This window comes from Triturus cristatus, chromosome 8, assembly GCF_964204655.1.
Source record: "Triturus cristatus chromosome 8, aTriCri1.1, whole genome shotgun sequence".
Lineage (NCBI taxonomy): Eukaryota > Metazoa > Chordata > Amphibia > Caudata > Salamandridae > Triturus > Triturus cristatus.
This window is the reverse complement of record NC_140591.1, coordinates 1609183180-1609206524: the sequence shown is the minus strand read 5'-3', so window position 1 is coordinate 1609206524 and position 23345 is coordinate 1609183180. Positions and strand designations below refer to the sequence as shown.

At 48.5% G+C, this 23345-nt stretch overlaps 1 protein-coding gene across 1 annotated transcript in view; it reads left to right on the top strand.

The window, feature by feature from the left end:
• APBB1 (amyloid beta precursor protein binding family B member 1) overlaps positions 1 to 23345 on the top strand; it is a 424653-nt gene that overhangs the window by 385562 nt on the left and 15746 nt on the right. Inside the window, exon 13 of the mRNA XM_085623528.1 lies at positions 1658 to 1773. Within this exon, the coding sequence (XP_085479654.1) occupies positions 1658 to 1773 (116 nt within the window). The remainder of the gene's footprint in view (positions 1 to 1657; positions 1774 to 23345) is intronic.

Here is a 23345-nt window from a genome sequence, read left to right as displayed (position 1 = left end):
CATCCTCAGTGAATACAGGATGTGACGCTTCAGAACGCATACACAGGTTTCTCGGGCCCGCTGCTTAAATGTTTGCAGAGTCTTCTGTTAAAGTTAGCCAAGGTTTGCACAAATATTTTCAAAAATCTCAGGGTTGGTGCTCCCTGAGAAGTACACCTCTCGCCCTGTATGTCTGCAGGTTAACATGTCAAAATCTCAAGTGAGCCTGGAGAGTGGAGAAGGTGCCATTAAACCTGGGATTTATTAGGGGCTAATATTGAGGGGCATTTCACAACCTTTTTCCCTGATTACAAGCCAAGCGTCCATTGCATGTATATTTATTCTCGGACCTGCATTGTTTGCGCACCTTGTCAGTGCGAATCTCGCGATGAGTGCCACTTGAACATTTTTACATCTTTATTATTATTTTATTTGTAAAAAGGATGCAAATGAGCACAAGTGCAACTTTATTGGCCATCCAAACTATAGATTCCATGTAAAATATAACAAAATACAACATTTGCGCACAAAAAGGAGGACCCACGTCTGAGGAGAGACAGCAGGAGACACGGTCTGCAATATCCATCCATTGCAGCATCCGAAAGTTGCATTCCTGGCTTTGATTAAGTGCGGATATCTGTAAGACGCTTAGATGCCTTATTACTTCAACTGCCAATTAACGACAGTGGGGGGAACCAAACATGGTAAGATATATAGACACAATAGAACTCAGAGTCCCCAGTGGTAATTAATTACATAAGCTTTTTTCTCAATAAAAAAGACTATATGTCAAGAACTAGCCTTTATCCAAAAACTCCAGAATTTACTTTCATTTTATACCTTGAGAATTTCCTGAGGTTTGAGTATTAAATGATGGTTTTCAGGATGATTCAAATCACAGAGCAGCGTTTGTACAAAAGACAGCCTGCTCTGCTCTACAGTTCTTTGTTGCATCCTGCCAGGTGATCCTCAGAGGCCCCCTATAGGGTTTTGATTCCTTCCACAGTATTGAAATCAGTGTTTCCCATGAATTAAGCTTTCTGCAGGGGGAACTGGCTGAATCTTCCATCCTCCACCTGTTTCTTCATCAGTCAAAAGAATGGATTTGGCTCTATGTCTACTTGTCATGCGCTTTCTATCCTAGATGGGCCGAATATTTGTTTATCCAGACCTGGGACCCACTTCTGAGTCTGGTGGTGCAGCCCACAGCACCTTCACTAGGTTTTCACTGGTGGTAGTGGGTATTCATTCCTGGTTCCCACTGAGGCTCAAAGTGAAATTAATATTTTTTTACTCGCTTCTCTTTAAAAACGTACTATCTGGATGAAACCTTTTCTCCTTGTGCGATTACGGAATCGAAGACGAGGAGAAATGTACAAAGGCTGCCTGGAGCCTCTATACTTGCGACCTCAGGTCTCTTTTTTATAGAATTTTCTGTCCAAACAATATTTTGGTATGCTGTGCTGCAGCTGGGGCACCCTGTGATACTGTGGAGAGGGCTGCGGGACTACCAATGAAAGAATTTCACTTTGCGCAGAATTATTCTAATTTGCACAGGGAAGGTTAATGCCGTATTTTGTGTGTAAAGGCTACAGGATAGCCGGCTTGCCACCATTTTAAAGACAGGTGTGAACATCATCACATGTTTTGTTAATGTTGATTTTTCCTCCATTGACAGGCATGGATATCATTAACACTGCATTGGAAACTGAGCTGTTGACCAGCAGCAGACTGGATTGGACTCCAGTAAATGTTAATGTGGCGTCTGCGACTCTCACCATCTTGCACGAGCAGGTAATCATAGTAAAATTCTGTATACTAATGATCAGACTGTATCCTCTGCCTCTTGCACCAGGGAGTTAACCTTAAAATCGGCCTACAGTGCTCACTAGTTCTCAGTGATGTGCGACATACCATGGGTAGTTGATGTTCTCTCCATTGGTTTTATAACCCACATAACTGAACATCCTACAATACCAAAGGGTTAAATGGCAACATATTCATCAGTAACTACTCGCCTAACAGCACGATGCCCTTCTTGAACTGTGTCTAAACTGCCAGACGTCTACTGTGGGATCTGCACATAGTTTTGAACACCGAAAATCCCAGTTTATGCTCAGGATCCCATAACCATTTACACGAGACAATGTATTTTTTTAAACATATATATTTATCTAAAGTTTTACTGATCAGCAGGCCAATTGTCTTACCTTTTCAAAGATAACAAATTAAACCTCACAATGTTTTGGTAACCGCATGCTTTGATTTTGAAACTTAGAGTGTACATATCGGCAGCAGAACCCCTAAAGAGGGGGACAGCAGTGTGCCTTTAAACACATAGGCTATTGATGCATTGCTTTGGTAGTTTACTGCCCGTTCAGTTTCTGTCTGATGCAGGTAAGGTACTGAACACTAGACTCTACCCTTGTATTGCTGATCCTCTATACATTTTGGTAGGGATTTCTCAGAACTCGAAACCATTCATCATGTTTTAGCAAATCTTTTTTGCACAGAAGACACTGTGCATTCACTCTGTAACGTTGCTCTCACGTGGCAAGAAAAATTCAGAAACCAGACTCACATATTCCGTACTAAACCGACTCGCATCTTCCATACCTGGCTGTCAAAATGTCATACATACATGCATACAAATATATATATAATATTTCTATAAAAATGTTCGCATGCACTCACTCTGAAGCACTTTCCCACAAATAGGCTAGGGATGCGTTTTGAGTTTAAATTACCCTCGTTCTGTAGTAGGTGGTGAAAAGGAGAGTGACCGGATTTAGGAATTTCAAATAAGGCAACATTTTGGTTTCAGGATATTTAGTTATTTTTGTTTTTTTCCATAGTCTTGGATTGTTTTGAAGGATAATTTCAATCATTTTTAATATGGAGTCCCTACTATGCCAGAAAATGTCCAGGGAGAGATTAAAAGGTCTGGAAAAGGTTTGCCTAAAAGATGAGGAGCATTTTATAGCCTTTTCGGAGTCTGCTGCTGATGGTCCTTATTCTCCAAATAAGCACAATGGAGAAGCTTCTTCCACCTCAACCCTTTCTGAGACCACTTCCGATTATCTCTAGGGGAGATGCAGAAAGCAGCGTAAGGAGCATTGATCCTATCATGGCCAAATGACGCAGAGAGGATAATGCCAAAGCATTTGGTAGGCGAGAAATGTAAGTCATCTGAGCATTCCGTATCGGAATCAACATCTAAGTAAAGAGCTCCCTCCAACACTGGAAGCACTGTAATAAGGCATACACCATTATAAGTTTCACCATCAAGCCCAATCCAAGGTCAAAACGTTAATCATAAAAATTATCTTTAAAGAGAATTTAGACTTAGTCGGTCATTTTACTCCCTTTAGCACCTGATGAAAAGAACACCTTGTTCTGAGCCCTCTTGCTAGACTGTTCTTGTATGAAAGGAAACTTTGATGTCGATTACTAAATCTATGGCTCGACCAGAGGAAGCTTAAAAGAGACCGCTCTTCACCAGTTTGTCCCCTAGCGGATGGAGCTGCTGACTTCGGAACCGGGGTGCCCAGGTTTGAATCCTGGCTTTGGTGCTTGACTTCACACTCTGTGAATCTGGGGAAATCACTTAATCCCTTTGTGCTTAAAAATATGCAGTGTATGAATTGCATCTGAGTAATCACCACTTGATGATCTCTTTTCTCTCATTTACCCCATGTAATGTACAGCGCGGTTTCTTCCCGCTAAGGTTGCGCTATGTAAATGCCAATAGATACATACTCCACTGCCTTTCAGAAACACCCAAAAAGAGACCCAATGCAACCCCACAAATCAGTAACCTAGATGGTGTACCCCAATTCTAGTCCTTCATCCACGAAGATGTCTGAGACACCAAGAAGAGATGCTTATGAAGATAACACTCAGACTGCTCCTACATGTAAACTTCAGGATATCTGCATTTGATGGAAGCACTTGCTTTACAATTTTTTTCACTTTTGTAAAAAATCAAATGCATAAGAAATATAAACATAAGAAGGAGAAACAATTAAAAGAATATGTGCCCATATCTTCAGACAAAACAAAATCCTCTGTCCCTCGCAGACTCTGCTCTAACAGACCTTAAATTTGTTCCATATGAGCTAGCCACGCAAACTTTATCCCACGAATGATGTATGAACCATGTACATCAAAGGTATATCGCTTACAAAGGATTTGCTATTTAGTCCTTCCTGAGCATTTTCATTTAGGGGACCAAATCCTGCCAGAGGAAGTGCACAAGATTGTCAATACTGACAGTGTCACAAAGTCACACCCTATGGCTGTGGTTGACTTTGAGTGAGGAGGAGTTACTGGCCCAAAGAAGGTAGCGGCGTCCCCTGCCATCCCAGTGTTGTGTCTGCTGGGCAATTATCTTCAAACCACTGTTTGAGCAGAGGTGGAAAGAAGATCCCATTCACAAATGCTGAGTAGGTTTGTCACAGCCAGAGCACAGACGGAAAGTCAAGAGGTCCTTGGGCCTGAAACAATGGTCCAGGCCCCTAGAGCCAAGAGAAGGGGTAGGAAGACTGGCAACCCACCTTCCCAAGGTCCACACGGCCAGAAAGAGCCTAACACTCAGGGGAAGGGTCTCGCACCTGAAGAGGACACTGCTTCCCTCAGAGAGTTGCCAGACTTGGCAGAGCTCCAGTGAGCAGGGTGTCTCTCCAGAGCGGACCTCAGTCAAGGACAGAGTACATGCCCACTCTAGAAGACCTGTGACAGTTAGCTGTCACGCATCAGCATGGGGATACCAGTGGTATCCATAAGGTATACCAGGAGGAGACACTCTTGTACAGCGAAGCAAGTGAACCCTAATGAGGGCCAACCAGAAGATCAGTTGTCCTTAAGCAGTACAGGGAGAGTTCCTCCGTAACCTAGCTAATGATAAGGACACCTGGGTCCAGGCTAAGACCTGGTTGAGGCTGTCAATTACTTTCACTGGCCCCAGATGTCTGAGAAGGTTAAGAAGTTCTGTCACTCTTGCATCACCTGTCAGACTAGAGCCAAGGCAGGGGTCAAGCCAAAGGCTCACCTGATACCGCTTCCAGTGTTGGAGACCACCTTTGAGAGGGTGGAGATTGACATTGTTGGTCCCCTAGATCCCCCCAACAACCTCAGGGAATAGGTTCATCTTGGTGGTAGTAAACCATGCCACCAGATATCCATAGGTTATTCCCACCCTTAGGACAGTCGCTACCCCTGCAGTGGCTAGATTCTTCCTGGGTGTCTACTTCCTTAGGGAACCCAGGTCTGGTGAAGTCTCCGACAGATGCACACATTTTATGTCTGCTTATCTGATGGCTGTTTGGGATGAGTGTGGTGTGACTTATAATCTCACCACCTCATACCATCTCCAAGGCAATAGTCTAGTTGAGAGGTTCAACAAGACCATGAAATGCATGATCCTGGGGTTACCTGAGAAAATCTGGGGGAGATGCGATGTCCTTCTCCCATGCCTGCTATTGTCTACATGGAGGTCCTTTCAAAAGGAACTGAAACACCCTGAAAGATGTCCACTAAGCTTGATTAGAGAGGGTTGGTAGAGGCCCCTCAAGGAACAAAAGCATGATGTAGTGGACTATGTACTTGGTCTTCGTTCTAGGATGACTGAGTATATGATAAAGGGAAACAAGAACTTGATGGCCAGCCAGGACCTTGTGAAGCACTGATATGACCAAAAAGCTCTACATGGTTGAGTACCAGCCAGGACAGTAGGTGTGGGTCTTGGAGCCAGTGGCACCCGGAGCGCTGCAGGAGAAGTGGACAGGGCCATACACCATTAAAGAGGAAAAGGGGGAAGTCACCTACTTGGTAGACTTTGGTACATCCAGGAGCCCTCACAGGGTCATCCATGTGAATAGGCGCAAGTTACCCCATGACCAGGCAGACATCACCATGCTGATGGTGACTGGAGGTGAGAAGGAACAAATGTAACCCCTTCCAGACCTCTTATTCTCCAAATGCTCAGGATGGAAGTGTGAAAGAAGTAGTTCTCTCCTCTACCATGACAGAACAGCAATACAAGGACTGCTGTCAGTTACTGAGGCAATTTGCTGGATGGTTTTTCCGACCCCAGATCTGACAACGTGGTGTACCTGTGAGAAAGTGCCTCTCTTGACACGGTTAGCCCCCACCTTTTGCCTGGAAAATTATGTGGTTTTGATTGAAGTGCACGGGGTTTCTGCCAACCAGGTTCCCTGTGCCAGAGCTTCTTCCCTAAAACTGTACCACAATTGGCAACTTCAGCCCTCTGTAAGTCCATAGTGAATGGGACCCTTGGTACCTAGGGCATGGGAACTGAATGAGGTCCCCAAGGCACCCCTAACCAAGGCCATGCCACTGCAGCTTGCATGCATTGGTACAGTCAAAAAGGACAGTCAACATTGCACACTGCCTGTGTGCTATGCCAACCAGCATTGCCTAAGGTATTTCAAACCCTAAGGCAGGGTGCACTATATCTCCGGTGTGGGCATATCTGCATGTGCCGCTATACGCCAAACAATATTGGTCTATTCCTTAACATTGTAAGTGTCAGGGAAGCCATAGAGAGAACATGGGCTGGAAACTAGACAGCTCGAGTTCCCCAGCACCATGATGGCTTCACTGAACCCAGGAGTGTTTGGTTTGAAACAACTCCTCTTAATAAACTCACACTGATGCCAGTGTAGGATTTATTAACATATGTACCCAGTAAGCTCATCAGAGATGCCCCCTAAAAAAAACTACCAATCCTGGTGTGGTCTCTGTCTGGCTTTAGGCAGCGTGCCACCACCAGACATGTTTCTGGACCCCTGGGTCGAGAGCCCCTGCTCTCTGAGGCCAGAAACAAAGGCCATCCTGGGCAGAGGTGTTGCACCTCCTCTGCTAGGATGGGTGCAGGGCTCGAGAGGGAAGCTTCAAAGACCTGCCACTTTTTTGATGTGTCCCTAGTCTCTGCTGCTAGCAGCAGATGGTTGCCTCAGGTTCAAACCCCCACTTTTGGTGGGAAAACCATTCTTCCTAAGAAAACTTAAAAATAATGGAAGGTGTGCCCCCTTCGCCAACTTCACCCCTCAGGTGCTGGGGGCGAAGTAAAGCACACTTTTCAGTGCATACCATCTTGAAGATGGTGGGACTTATCCAATTGGGGCTAGGGCTATGCCCGCTCCCACAAGAGGATGGCATAATAGTGGGTGTAGACACCCCAGGTAAGGAACCATTGCTCCCTACCTGTTACTCCCCTGTAACACCCCAAAATGTAGTTTTGAAGAAACCAACTGACTTTGCTCCAGCCCTACCGGCCTGTCCACAGCCCTCAAAGACCCTGCTGAAGAAGAGCAACTCGCCCTGCAGACCATTGACCTCCAGAACCCTGGGAGGCCTGCCCGCAGCAAAGACTCCTAATCTCCCATGGACAGCTGACCTGTCCTGAAGAAACGATCTGCAAATAAAAAGAACTCTGCCCTAAGGAACGGCTAACTCTCCTCCGGATCCACCTCTGCTCCCGACGCCCCCAGCCAGAGTCCAAGTGGCCCACTGGTCCTGCAAAAGTACACAGCGCTTCTGAGCCAGAGTCCACCATGGGCTGACCCATGCCGGACCCCTCATCGACACCTGCAGTCTCAACTTGAAGACTTCCCTTGATTGCGACCTGCCTGGTAAGAGTTTTTAGACACCTAAAGACATCCCTGCACCCAAAGCCCATGGGCCTTGTGGCCCTCAACCATCGGTGTCCCTACATCCCCTAGCATCTCTACTTACCTTGGCAGCTGTCGGTTTTCTTCATCCGGCCTCCTGGCCTAAGCCTTTCTTCAAGACCGATCTCCCCCATTGGTTAACATTGGGCGCCCAACGCTGTGTTGGCACTCTGCTTCCGTCCCTATGCCGCTGAGAGTGTAAGTTTGGTGCTGCCTTGTGACCTCCTTGTACTTACTTTTACTCTAGGAGATCGACCCCTGACCCCTCTTTACTCACCTGTGAGCAGCGTGACTACGAGTACCTCCAGTCATTATTGGTTAACATTGGGCACCTGACCTCGAATTTGACCTCGGCACCCGGCCACCCCTGTGCCGCTTGGAACTGATTTGAACCCTTCTTTATGTTGACCAAAGACTGAATATGTAAGTTGAGTACTTACCTGCAAAAACTGCATTCTTGTTTTCCTTCATAAGTTAACATTGCAGAGCCTGAAAATTGCACTGTCTACTTTTTAAAGTGTAAACTATTTGCCCTGAAAAACTTATTTATCTTTTTACAAAGTTGCCACTTTTTGCCTTCAGTCTCATGGGCACTTAACGGTTGCACATGGAGCTTGAGCCCAAGACCACTCTCTGCCCTCCAGGGGACCTGTGCTAATTACTCCCAGGAAAGGACACGATAAGGCTCTGCACTGAATAGATGTTACCTCCCTCCTGCAGGAAGTAACCAAAAGGCATGCTTCAAAGCTGAAGCCGTCTTTGAAGAGGAAATGAGGCACACCTAGGAGAGAGGCAGTCCCATTGCTTAGGCAGAATAGCTGGCACCCGGGACGGAGAGGGATAACCAGTTGGCAAACTGGTTTTCCAGGTACGTGTAGCCTCCTTGGTAACCACATCTCAGAGTTGGGCTAGGGAGTTATGGACGCCATGAGAAGTAGTTAAGTCATCTTGAATTGGGCAGAATGCTGCATTCTGCGATAGCCAGATGCCACACTTACTAGAAAGTGGTCATTAGGATGGAGGGAGTCTGGTAGCCCTTTGGATATCAACTGCATCCTACCCTGATGGCATTTTCTGTATATAAATAGGGCACAACCTGGCTTCCAGAACCCCGATCCCAACTGGCCTGGAAGGACTGCCCTTCTGCACCAAGTTCCTGATGTGGACTGCATCTTCTGCACCTGGTGGCTAGCAAAAGAAAGGGACTATGCCTGCTGTGTCCTGCTCATGTAGACAAGAAAAAGTCACTCAGAGTCCAGCCAAAGCAAGGAGACTCCAAGGGTCAACTGACTGTCCTCATTTTCACAGCACAGGGACACAACAACTGAAAAAGCCTGTAAGGGTGAATGGTAGCCCAGACCCCGAATCGCCCCACCTCCCCCCAATTGTGCAGCACCAGGATCCAGGACTCAATGTTCATAAGTAGCACCCAAGTCTGCTGGACCCTGGAGAGTTTTCAGAGTGCAGCTTTGTCACCCTGAAACGCATTTGGCTGTGACCGCACCACCAGACAATTGGTAGCCCAGTGATGACAGGACTGTGGTCAGACAGGAGAGGACCTTGTGGGATGTCAAAACCTGTCCCCATGAACCCCTCATCACCTTAGTTGACCGAGAGGGTCCCTGCAGGTGGTCCCCCGCCGACCATGTCACATCCACAGCATCCTCTAGCATTTTCAAGCATCCTGTATCCTCAGCATCAGGACCATGTGCGTAGGAATCCATTGGATGGGGCTAAAGCGCCTGGAACTGCTTGAAGACTGCTACTTCTGTGGATGTAACTGTTTAGAGGGCCTTGTTGGTCCCCCTGACTGGCTCCCTGATAGAGTTGGTCGCCGCGAGTAGCTCTAACCGGCTGCATTACAACTTGCTCAACTTTGTCAGTCAGAAATTCTTTACTTCGGCCGTTACGGCCATAAAAGCACAGATAAAAAATACAATTCATTCTTTCGAATATCCCAATATGACCTTCATTGTTCGTGATACAAATAGCATAATAAAGTGCATATGAGTTACAATATTATTTGTTAAAATCCTGTAAAAATAGAGATTAAAAATAGAATAAATAGATACAAAGTGCACACATACACCATAGAAAAGAATATTACAGAATAGTATTAAAAAGAGACCAATCAAAATAATCAAATAAAATGATCAAATCAGGCAGGCCCTAACTTTAACGTAGCTCGACGTGCACACCACATTGAAAATAAGTATTGAGAAACTGAATACGCAATAGGCATACTAGTGTTGTATTTTAGTATCCTAAAAGCCTGAGCACAATGGTGAGTTCCGAGGTTTCCACATAGCTGCAGTAACCATCGGTGTCTCGCCTTCTTATATGCCGGACAGAAAAATAATACATGCTGATCCGTCTCCGGTGTATTATTGCATGCCGGGCATCCCTGTGTTGATGTACGACCCCAGTTATTTGTAAGAGCACGTAGTGGAAGTACCCCATATCTAAACTGTATATAGAGCTTTTTGGCAAGAGCTGGCTGAATATCATCGAGTATGGGTTCCATCTTGTATTAATGTTTTATATCTAAGAATGCTGCGGTCAGTGCACCTGTCTCAGAGGTCCTTTGTAATTGGGTGACTTTGTACTTCCCTGAAACTCTGTCAAGGCCTTCCTAGATATTGTCCAAAAGCTTTCTTCAGCACTAGCCCACAGGATACCCAATCCCATTGCTGCTAAGGAGTTTTTAATGTAAGACAGCCATGGGATTTTACTCGCTCCCTGTGAGCTTAGCACTTCCTTTAGCTCTTCCCTGTATGCAGCAAATTCTGGAGTGCTCCATAAGCGTCACCAGAATAGGAGGGGTCTAAGGGCAACATCCTCTGCAATTGTTCTAACCCCAAGATCCATTTGAAGCAGCATAGGTGGTGTACTTAAGGGAAGACCCAGAAGCTGCCTGACAGATGAATTCTCGATTTTAGATAAGGAGTCAGGTGGCCGGTGGCCCCAGATTTCTGCCCCGTACAGGACCGCGCCCCTGGCTTGGGTTTTATATATTTCCATCACCGGTCCAACTGTTTTATGGGTGCACTTCCTGAGCATCTTAGCAAACCCCCATGTTGTCTGTACTAGCTTTAGACTTGCTTTCTTTATTTGAACACCCAAGTCAATTTTTTTGGTGAGTGTGGTGCCCAGGTATTCAAAAACAGTCACTCTCTAATTGTTTTCCATCTGACTGAGGATTTGGTTGTGTGCTATTACCTGCATTGATTACCAAATATTTGGTTTTCTGTTGGTTGATCTCTAGCCCTCAACTTTTACAGAAGGAATGAAAGGTGTCTAAGGCCCTCTGTATTCCCATTGGGGACCTGGATAGCAGAAGGGTATAATCGGCGAACATCAGGGCTGGCACCTTGCCAGCCTGGGTGCACCAATGTCCCTCCCCGCGATCAAGGGCCCCACTAGACCATTAATAAAAACTTTGTACTCAAAAGGTTTCCAAGTGTCAAATTTTTTGAATTTGCCAGTGTTTGTTCGTGGTTGAGTGGAATGCTGTGATTTACTATACCTTTTAAAATCTATATCAACAGAACCCTCTAGTGGATCTTTTTCGTTTTGTAGTCTCTAAAAATATATAAAGAAATTCTAATTTTATAAATTGGAGTTGTATTTCTTTGGTGTCTTGTTGACTTCTTCAATTGCTTTGGTGCTATTTACATTATTTACACTTATTTCATTGTGTAAGCTGTGCTGCTCAGAGCTACAGCTACCCTAGGTTGATCTGAAGGTTTGACCAGCAAAACTGAAGGGTCCTAAAGGGGTTGGTGAGTGAGTGATGAGGTTGCACAACCACAACCACTCCATAAAGAACATCCCATTTATTCTCGTTGTTTATGGTAAGGAGATTTCTAGGCAAGATATGCCCTTTCGGTTGTCCGTGATTGCAACTGGCTATAAGCAACCGTTCTAATGTAGCAGACACTACTCACTTCATCATGCCCTACTCTTGGATCTGCTTGGAGTCCGCATCATGCTTACCTGATGACAGAGCCATCAATTTGCACAAAGTCTGTGTCTGCACTGCAATCAGAAAATTAAATTTGAAAGGTAACCATCTAGCTCTCAGGACCTTAGATGGTGGATCCACATCGCCGGGCTCAAAAATGACTATCAAAGTGGGACTAAACCACCCCTCTTCTTTCCAGTTCCAAGTTCGCCTTGACCAAGGGAGTGCTCCACTGAGTTCTCTAAGAGCTGCGGTGAGACCATGGTTGATGTCTGCATAACAGCCAGTCTCCCACTGTTGAGGAGAGATCACTGGAAGACTGCATAGCTTCCTGGAAAAGCTGTGGTCTGCCTAGAGTTTAGACCCTGCCATCCTGATCATGGAGGGAAGGACACTGGCCCAGTTATGTCCCTCGCTTGTGGAGCACCCGTAAGAAACTGACTTGTGTTCGGGATGGTGATCAGTGCCGACCCAAGCTGAGAGCGATAACCCAGACATAATCATTTTGGGAACTACGTGAAGCTGCATCAACTTTGAGTACCCGCATGCCGTCAGGCAACTCTGCCACAACCTTAGGGGACTGGCTTCTGCTGCCACTGAGCAGTTGTATGTCCAGAAATCACTGCTGCTGCCCTCAGTCTTTAACTGTCAAGAAAAAGATCACCTCTGACTCCCAGCCTGCCATGCCACAACTCCAACTTTAACTTAATGGGGTAGCTGCCATGACCTTGCTCATGCTGCTGATGGACTCTGCCATGTGACCTACCTCAAAGGCGCAGCACGAAGGCAGAAACCCCAAACAGAGCTCTGCATGATTATGCAACACAAGACGCTGTCTGAGAGACTGTGTTTGCCCTAAAACTGCATACTGAAATCTGGCACAATTGCCTTCAAGAACTCCTTAGCAGGACACAATTTGAACTGACCTACGGGTCTCCTGTACTTAGCGATCACCATCATAACTAAATAGTGCACTCTCACCTCAGCCAATTCTTTTCCCACAGTAACACCTCCCTGTAGAAGAGTGGCAAATACAACCGTAGTACTGGATTGTTGTAGTAGGGCAGGATTTGGCATCCCCGCCTGGGACCACAGTTGAGAGCTATAGATTGACAACCCATAGTGTTGGAAGAACCCTGTAACTTAACCACATTCAAGTGGGTGAAAATTACATGTGCGAGACATATGAGCTGCAGAATACATACTTGTGCATAGATCGCCACTTTGTAGTCACAAGATAGGTGACTCCTCCCTTGGACGATAGTGTGCATGGGCATCGACTCCATCTTCAGATTGTTTTTTTCCGCCATCGGGTTCGGATGTGACTTTTGGTGCTCCGCTTCGGTACCGTGTTTCCAAACCTTTTCGACCCGCAAACCATCACTGCTCGACGGTATTGTTTCGATCGTGTGACTTCGACACGCTAACCCACAAACCCCTCGATTCCGGTAGTCGACGCGGGCCACTGGGCCTATCGGCGCCATTCGGGCCTACGGCTAATGGAAAGGACTCCATTTAAAAAATGCCCCCAGTGTGGAGCTAAATTTCCACACAGTGACCACCACAAGGTCTGCAACCTTTACCTCTCGCCAGAGCACGAAGAAAAGGCCTGCCAAGCCTGCACCTCTTTTAGTTCTAAAAAGGCCATCCGTGATCGCCGGGCTCGACGTTATGGCTTAACAGGCTTCACAGGTGCCACACGACATCTTCGAGGGTCCTGATGTTCCAGAGGCAGAGGACTCGGAGGATCTCGACATAGTTTCCGAAGCCGATGACTCCGATGACCACATCACTCCAGGTCAACGAGTGAGTACAAATGCCCCTACCCCGGCACCCTTAGAAAAGAAGGTGGCTCAGGTCAAAACTTCTCCTGAAGGCCTTACTCAAGACCGAGTGAAAACTTCAGAAGCCTTGCCTCCAGGCCCAGCTCTGAAGACAAAGGAAAAGCCTTCCGGCAGCTCGGGACCTAGCAAGCCGCATATCAGTACCCAAAAAACACAGTTGGCACTGAAATCTGGAATACACCCTACTCCCGTTACACCCAAAAAGGCCTCGGCATCGAGCTCTTCGGCACCGAAAGACCATAAGGCCTCGGATCCGAACAAACATCGACAACCTTCGAATCCAAAAAAGATGTTCGAGGCATATGAGCTGCAGATTACACACTTTTGCATAGATCGCCATCTGGTGTTGGGATCGGATGTTTGCAGTTTGTTTTTCCTCTTGGAAAGTCTTTGGAAGTCACGAGGTCGGTGACTCCTCCTTTGGATCGTATTGCGCATGGGCTTCGGCTCCATCCTCAGATTGTTTTTTTCCGCCATCGGGCTCGGATGTAATCTTCGCGCTCCGGTTCCGAACATTTCCAGTTCGACGATCGAAGCTGAATCCTCACCTCACATCGCGGTATTGTTTCGTTCGCGATCTCCTCAAATCAACGCACCTTCTCATCGACAAATCTTTGGTTCCAGTCGTCGACGGCGGCCTTCGGGCCTACCCAAGCTCCGGTCCTGGCTGATGGAAAGAACTCCATTCAAGAAGTGCCCTCGATGTGGGTCCAAATCCCCCCACACCGATCTTCATGAGTTATGCAACCTCTGCCTCTCCCCTGAACACGAGGCTCGAGACTATCCGGCCTGTAAGTATTTCCGATCGAAAAAGACTATTCGGGACCGAAGAGCCAAAAAAAAACATGGCACACTCCTCGACCTCCGTTCCAGTCGACCTCTTCAGAGACCACATCGAAGATCCGGGACAGCAGCGCACCGAAGAGGACCTCGTCAGTGCTTCCGAGGCCGACAACTCAGATGTGGAAGACATCACTAAAGGCGCAGAGGGTCGTGAGTACTATACCCCATCTCCTCCCCCCCCCCCCCCCCTGCACCCGCGCCAACACCCAAAAAGGCTTCGGTCACGCCTTCGCCTCCGGGCCTAAGCAAGACCAGAGACACTGCTTCACACACCCCACCTTCGGGCCCGGTGAAGAAGCCAACTAAGCCTTCCAGCGGCTCGGGCTCGAGCCAGCCTGCCAGCGGTGCCGAGAAACACACTTCGGCACCGAAAAAGAAACCAGCCTCTACTTCGACACCGAGCTCCACACTGAACCCCTCAGGGTCGAAACCCAGCGCTTCCATACCGACGCCATCTTCGGTACCGACCAAACCCCATAAGGCCCTCGGCACCGACACTTCCAAGCTGAAGCCCGTCTCAAGAAATCGGAGGTTCCCAAGCCCAGTGCTAAGCAAACTGGCACGGACAAGCCTAAAAAGTCATCGGCCCCGAAAACTTCGGCGCCGACGGACCAACCATTATCACAGGAACTATTTACACCGGATCCCTTACAAAAAACTCTCACCAGGGATCCAAAAACTGGACATCTGGCACTCTCTTCCAAAAAGAGACATTTGGACAAACCAGCTCCCCCTCCACCTCCAAAGAGGAAGGACTCTGCCACCTTTCAGAATACCTTCCCCACCTCCCCCACCCTCTCCACCTCCGCCTTCTCCACCCCCACCTCATCGCTCTCCGACCCCGTCTCCAGACGATGATGATCAGGGGGACCCATATCACGATATAGGGGATGTGTCCCAAGACCCCACCCCTACAGGATCCCCAGACCCATGGGACGACTACAATAACCCAGATATTCCCGACGTCCCACAAGATGACCTTTACCCTTCCAGGCCATCTCCACCGGAAGACTCATTAAGGTTCCACCATCTACTTCAAAGGGCGGCACACTATCACGGGGTAGAGTTGCACACTGACCCAGTGGAGGAGGGTTTCCTCCTCGACACATTTGATACCACACATAGGTCTACATCCATACTACCTATGCTTAAGGGGGTGGTAAAGCATGCACCAGAGGTTTTTAAGGACCCAGTCAGGGCCAGGGTAATTAACCCACCCATAGAAAAAAAAAAAATCCAAAGCTGCCCCCACAGATCCCGCCTATATCAAAGGGCCAGCGCCACTAGATTCCCTAGTGGTTTCCACTGCAAGAAAAAGATCAAATTCCCAGGCGTCAGGCGAAGCACCACCACATGACAAAGAGTCAAAGCTACTGGACGCATCAGGAAAGCGCACTGCGTCACAGGCAGCCAATATATGGCGTATCGCCAACACCCAAGCGCTATTGGCCAGATTCGATAGGGCACATTATGATGAATTGGAAAACATAATGTTCGAGGCATGTGGGCTGCTGAATTCATATCTGTGCATAGATCGCCGCCTAGTGTTGGGTCCGGATGTTTGCACGTTGTTGTCCTGGAAGAGTCTTTGAAGTATCCTGAGATAGGTGACTCCTCCCCTGGACCACAGTGCGCATGGGCATCCTCTCCATCCTCAGATTGTTTTTTTCCGCCATTGGGTTCGGATGTGCTTATCTTGACTCAAGTTAGGAAAATTTAGTTTCAGGCCAAAAGGCCTCTAGTTTTCGTCGGTACTGTTCCCGATCGGTATCGACAGCTTACTTGCTAGTTTAGCAACCTTATCAACTTTTTCGGATCCGTTTCATCCGACCATCGACCTTCAGCGACGATGGAATCGAGGACCCCATTCAAACGGTGTCCTGTTTGCCACGCAAAATATCCACATATCGACGTCCACCCGGTGTGCAACAAATGCCTCTCTCCGGATCACGACGAATCGAAATGTATGGCCGGTGCCCGATTCAGATCCAAGAAGACTCTCCGGAATCGACGAGCTGCGAGATTAGAAGCGCAGCAATCGGCACCGGCCCCGACCAACATCTTCAGCACCGAGGACGAAGATGTTGAAAGTGTGGAAAACATAAACTCCAGCCCCGCTTCCGAACACGATTCCCGGTCGGAAGACGCAGATGAAGAGCTTTTTCACAGGGAAGAAGCCGACGACTAGGTAGGGACCGAAGAAGATAGCTCTGGTGAAGAGCAAGGCCTACCCGTCCAAACGGAGGCTATTAAAGTGCGTCAGTCTACGGCTCCGGTCGAGGGATCGCCTTCGGGCCTTACCCGAGATCAATCCCGCAGTTCTTCGGCCCCGCCCTCTGGCCCGGCCTCGAACATCCAGCGAGAGCCATTATTACCCAAAGAGACTGGTTTCCCTTCATCGAAACCGAAACCAATCGTTGCCCCGGTTCAACAGAAACCGAAAGTGAAACTGGCACTGGTTGGCTCGAAGACCTCCACTTCTTCGACGCCGGCCAAACCCATCGGCTCCGAACGCACCAAAAGGGATTCCGGCGCCGAACTCGCTGCAGCGGATGTCGGCACCGGTCCACAAAGGAAGGCCATCGGTACCACCAAAGCGCCTCGGCCCCCGGCACCGAAGCAATCGGCCCCGACCACCAAGGCTAAATTGGCCGCTCCATCGGAATCCACTGCGAAGGCAGCGACTACGGTCCAGTCATCGACGCCGTCGACCGCTACTGGCTCTCCTCGACTCGATGACCCTGTGGCTCCGAAGAAGTCCACACCTACCTCTACGGCACCACTCGGCACCAAAGAACCTTCGGCGTCCTCGGTGCGACAAGTTGCAGCGGCCTTGCAACGTATCAGAGAACAGGCAGCCCTCCAGGCCACGTCGGGCTCCGAGCCAAAAAAGGCTCCAAAGGCACCTTCGGCACCAACCAACATCACTTTTAGTTTGCCGCCGTCCACAGCGCCAAAACTTTTCGAGATCCGAACACATGTCACCCAGACAAGGTCCCCATCTACTGGACACTCTCCTACTGGGCCTTCACCGTCACAATTCATCGACGCAGCACCGGCAGGCTCATGCTCCGAAAGCGGAAAATCACTTCCGACCAAGCTTTGGACTCTCACAGAATCCCTCTAAAGCAAAAACTGCCGGCAGAATCGGAACCAGTTCTATATGAACGCCTCCACACCTCCTATCCAGATCCACAGTCCTTCTCACCGACGCCCTCCGACACAGACACAATGGAGGATTACATGGGCGATGACACCACCTACCCCAGGGATATAGATCCTGAGGAGCAGCAGGACCCAGATCAAGCTTGGGATGACCCTGCAGACCCGGGTGCAGCTACAGATACCCAGGACACGCAGCTTTATGATGCCAAAACATCCCCCACAGAGGACACTGCTGCCTTCAACGCCCTCATTGAACGTGCCGCAGCCAATCATGGAGTGCAACTCCACTCGGACACAATTGAGGACGATTTCTTAGTGGACACTTTCGCCTCCTCAGAGAGGACTGTAAAGACTCTGCCCATGTTAAAAGGTGTCCTCAAGCCAGCAAAGTACATTTTCAAGGAAACAACCAGGGCACGGGTGATAAACCCCAGGATCGAGAAAAAATCCAAGCCTGCGCCCGGGGACCCTATGTACATTAGAGGCCAGTTACCTCTGGACTCCATCGTGGTTGCTAACGCTCGCAAACGAGCGCACTCGCAGACAACTGGTGATGCTCCTCCCCCGGACAAGGAGTCCAAGGTGCTGGAGACCTCCGGAAAAAGGATTGCAGCCCAGGCAGCAAACATCTGGCGCATTGCCAATACACAGGCGCTCCTGGCTCGCTACGATCGCTCACACTGACACGTTGGAGTCCCTACTCCAACATCTACCAGACGAGTACAAAGAGGCAGCGGAGCTCCTCATTAGAGAGGGACAACTTCTCACAAACGCATCCATTAAGTGTGCATTGGATGCCGCCGACACAGCTGCGAGGGCAATAAACACCAGCGTCATGCTACGACGACACGCTTGGTTAAGAATCTCCGGATTCAAACCTGAGGTTCAAAATAACATCCTCAATCAGCCTGTCAACCCTGACTACTTATTCGGACCAGAAGTTGACACCACCCTAGAAAAGATCAAAAAAGACACAGACACTGCAAAGTCAATGGGGGCTCTCCAAACGCAGACATTTCGTAGTGGCTCCTTTCGTCGCCCCGGAAATAGGGGAGCGGCTAGAGGACAGGGGTCAGATAACCTACAATAAAGGGGGCACACAGAGTACCTACGACAAAAACACCAGAGGTGGATATCGTGGCTCCAGCACCAAGGGCAGAGGACGCGGTTACGGCAACACCAGGTCCTCACCCAAGAACAAACAGTGACGCCCTCTCCCTTACCCCCGACCACATAACACCTGTCGGGGGGAGACTCCAGCGGTTCCTGTCCACGTGGAATACCATCACCACGGACAGGTGGGTCAGAGATGTTATCCAACATGGTTACTGTCTCGAATTAACCTCCACTCCACCCACAATACCGCCAAAGCACCGTCCTATGTCCTCAGAGCACTTAGCATTATTGCAGCAGGAAGTGCTAAGTATGCTGCAAAAAGGTGCAATAGAGGTCGTGCCCGTCCACCAGCAAGGGACAGGGGTGTACTCTCTGTACTTCTTAATACCGAAGGAGGACGGGTCACTCAGACCTATACTAGACCTGAGACCCCTCAACCACTACATTCTCTCAGAGCATTTCCATATGCTCACCCTACAGCAGGTTCTCCCGCTGCTCAGACAGGGAGACTTCCTAGCCACACTAGACCTCAAAGATGCGTACTTCCACATACCCGTACACCCGTCACACAGAAAATATCTCAGGTTCACTATTCAGGGGCAGCACTACCAATTCAAAGTCCTCCCCTTCGGTGTGACAACAGCACCCAGAGTTTTTACCAAGTGCCTAGCTACAGTGGCTGCACATCTACGGAGACAACACATTCACGTCTACCCTTACCTGGACGACTGGCTTGTTCAGGCACAGTCAGCCCAACAATGTGCCAGCCACATGTCCCTCACCATTCACCTGCTTCACAGTCTAGGATTCTCACTAAATTACCCAAAATCACATCTCCAACCTGCACACGTACAACAGTACCTAGGTGCAACCATAGACACTCTGGCAGCCACAGCTCAGCCAAATTTAGTGAGGATCAACAGCTTGCAAATGCTGATCTCAAAGTTCAAACCTCAACACTCCCTCCCTGCGCGAGTCTTCATGCAGTTGATAGGCATGATGGCCTCCTGCATTTTCATAGTCCCGCACGCGAGACTACATATGCGCCTGCTTCAGGAGTGCCTGGCACGTCAATGGAATCAGGCTCACGGGCAATTAAAAGACCTAGTGTTGGTGAGCGGTCGGGCATACAATTCTCTGCATTGGTGGAATCCACAAAACCTTTGCATAGGCCGACCGTTCCAAGAGCCTGTTCCACAAATAATACTGACAGCGGACGCGTCTCTCCAGGAATGGGGAGCTCATGTACTCAATTACACAGTGCAGGGACTATGGACAATACAACAAAAGAAGATGCACATCAACCTTCTAGAACTGATGGCAATCTTCCTGGCAATGAAAGCATTCAAAGTACACTTGTGCAACAAAGTCGTGTTGATCCGGACGGACAACATGACTGCCATGTACTACATACAGAAGCAGGGAGGAACACACTCGCCACAGTTGTCTCATCTGTCTCAGAGCATGTGGAAGTGGGCCATTCAGAGGAACATATTCCTCATGGCGGAACACCTCCCCGGCAAGGACAACCAGATGGCGGATCTGCTCAGCAGACACAGCCACCAGATGCACGAGTGGGAGCTACACCCGTCAGTACTCCAACCGTACTTCCAACAGTGGGGTCATCCAGAGATAGACCTATTCGCCACAAAAGAAAACGCAAAATGCCAAAGCTTTGCCGCCAGGTTCCCACATCCACAGTCGCAGGGCAATGCGATATGGATGAACTGGTCCGGCAAATTTGCGTACGCTTTTCCCCCAGCGCCATTAATACCGCTGGTGGCACGCAAACTGCGACAGCACTCACTGACACTCATCCTAGTTGCTCCCACATGGGCGCGCCAGCCATGGTACACCACCTTTCTAGAACTTTCCGTGGTGCCGCATCAAAGGCTGCGGATCAAACCTGCACTCTTAACGCAGAACCATGGCGAAATTCAGCACCCAGATCCGCAACAGCTGAACCTGGCAATCTGGCTCCTGAAGTCTTAGAGTTTGGCTACCTAAACCTGCCACCTGACTGTATGGAGATCATCAAAGAGGCCAGGAGACCCACTACCAGAGCTTGCTATGCAGCTAAATGGAAGAGGTTTGTCATTTACTGCAACAACAATGACATTAACCCGCTAGACGCATCCATCCAAAATATAATCTGTTACCTCTTACACCTATACCGATGCAATCTGGCATACACCTCCATACGTATCCATTTGACCGCAATAGCAGCCTATCTCCAGAACAGGCAGCACCTCTCTTTATTCAGAGTGCCTGCCATCAAAGCTTTCTTGGAGGGACTCAAACGGGTGATTCCCCCAAGACACCCACCAGCACCGGTGTGGAACCTCAACTTGGTCCTCACCCGACTGATGGGTCCACCCTTCGAACCTCTCCACTCATGTGAGGTTCAGTTCCTCACCTGGAAAGTAGCTTTCCTGGTGGCAATCACTTCCTTAAGAAGAGTTAGTGAACTCCAGGCACTAACCATTCAAGAGCCATTCATACAAGTTCACGCAAACAGGGTCGTACTACGTACCAACCCCAAATTCATGCCTAAAGTAATATCGCAGTTCCACATGAATCAAACTATTGAACTGCCTGTTTTCTTTCAAGACCCACAAAATGTCACTGAAAGAATGCTCCATACACTAGATGTCAAAAGAGCCCTCATGTACTATATAGACAGAACTAAACACTTTAGGAAGACAAAACAACTTTTCGTTGCCTTTTCTCCACAACACAAAGGCAACGCCATCTCCAAAGCAGGTATAGCCAGATGGATCGTTAAATGTATTCAAATTTGCTATCGAAAGGCTAAACGCACATTAACGATTCCCCCACGAGCCCACTCAACACGTAAGTTAGGGGCATCCATGGCTTTCCTGGGAAACATTCCTTTACAGGATATATGTAGAGCAGCCACATGGTCCACTATACATACATTTACCAAACACTATTGTGTAGATGTACACTCAAAACAGCAGGCAGCTGTAGGGCAGGCTGTTCTCAAAACTCTTTTTCAGACCGCTGCAGCTGGCACTGGTGGCCGTCGCTAATAGGAGGTACTGCTATGTATTCTATGCACAGATATGAATTCAGCAGCCCACATGCCTCGAACTGAATATGCTACTTACCAGTGTGCATCTGTTCTTGGCATGTAGGGCTGCTGACATTCATATCGCCCACCCTCCTCCCCGGCGCCTGTAGCAGCTGCAGCTCTCAGAATTACTGTATAGCATGGTCATCACTTTCTGTATCTACTCCATCACTGCCACAATGGCGAAAAACAATCTGAGGATGGAGAGGATGCCCATGCGCACTGTGGTCCAGGGGAGGAGTCACCTATCTCAGGATACTTCGAAGACTCTTCCAGGACAACAACGTGCAAACATCCGGACCCAACACTAGGCGGCGATCTATGCACAGATATGAATGTCAGCAGCCCTACATGCCAAGAAGAGATGCACACTAGTAAGTAGCATATTCAGCACCACCTCCCTGAAAGATATAAAACTAGGGCCAATGAATTAATTCAAGAGGGTAAGACAATCACTAACGCCTCTATACGCTGTGCCTTAGATGCAGCAGACACAGCCGTCAGGGTCATTAATACTAGCGTCCTCCTCCGTCGCCATGCTTGGCTAAGAATATCAGGATTTAAACCAGATTTACAAGCCTCCATCCAGAATCATCTCTTTGACCAGGAACACCTATTCGGCCCAAAGGTAGATGAGGCCCTATCGAAAAAATGAAGGACACCGATACGGCAAAGTCCATGGGAGCCCTACAGTCACACCCTCCTAGGCGCTCTTTTCGCCGCTCTTCCTTTCGGAGTACATCTAGAGGCTACTCCTCAGATAACGCGTCCACTTCCTACAAATCCCCCACTCAGTCCACCTTCACAAGGGGTTATCAAAGAGGCGGCTTTAGGGGCAACAATAATAAAGGCAGAGGCAAAACAAATACTGCCCGCTCTGCCACACCGCCTACCCAATGACTTCCCCCCGCTCCCTCCAGACCATCACACTCCGGTCGGGGGCAGACTTCAAAATTTCCTTCATGTCTGGGAGACCATCACCTCAGACAAATGGGTGAACCAAATTATTCGGTCAGGATACTGCCTGGAATTAACATCTACCCCCCAAACATTCCACCCAGGCAACGCCCAATGTCACAAGAACATTCCACATTACTAAAGCAGGAGGTAATCTCCCTCCTACAAAAACAGGCACTAGAACACGTTCACGTCAATCAGCAAAATTTAGGGGTCTACTCCCTATATTTTCTAATACCAAAAAGGGACGAGACTCTACGACCTTTTCTAGATCTCCGGCCCCTAAACACATACATACACTCAGACCATTTTCACATGGTAATGCTTCAGCAGGTGCTTCCGCTCCTCTCCCAGAACGACTTTCTCACCACACTGGACTTGAAAGACACATACTTCCACATTCCAGTACACCATGCTCACAGAAAGTAACCTCAGATTTGTAGTGGACGGACAACGCTACCAGTTCAAGGTGCTCCCATTCGGAGTCACAACAGCACCACGGGTATTCACCAAGTGCCTAGCGGTAGTGGCGGCACACCTCAGAAGACCGCACATTCACGTCTTCCCATACTGGGACGACTGGCTGATAAAAGCCACTTCATACAACCAATGTGTACACCACACCGCCACTACAATCCAACTACTTCACCAACTAGGCTTCACGGTGAACCACCAAAAGTCCCAGCTAA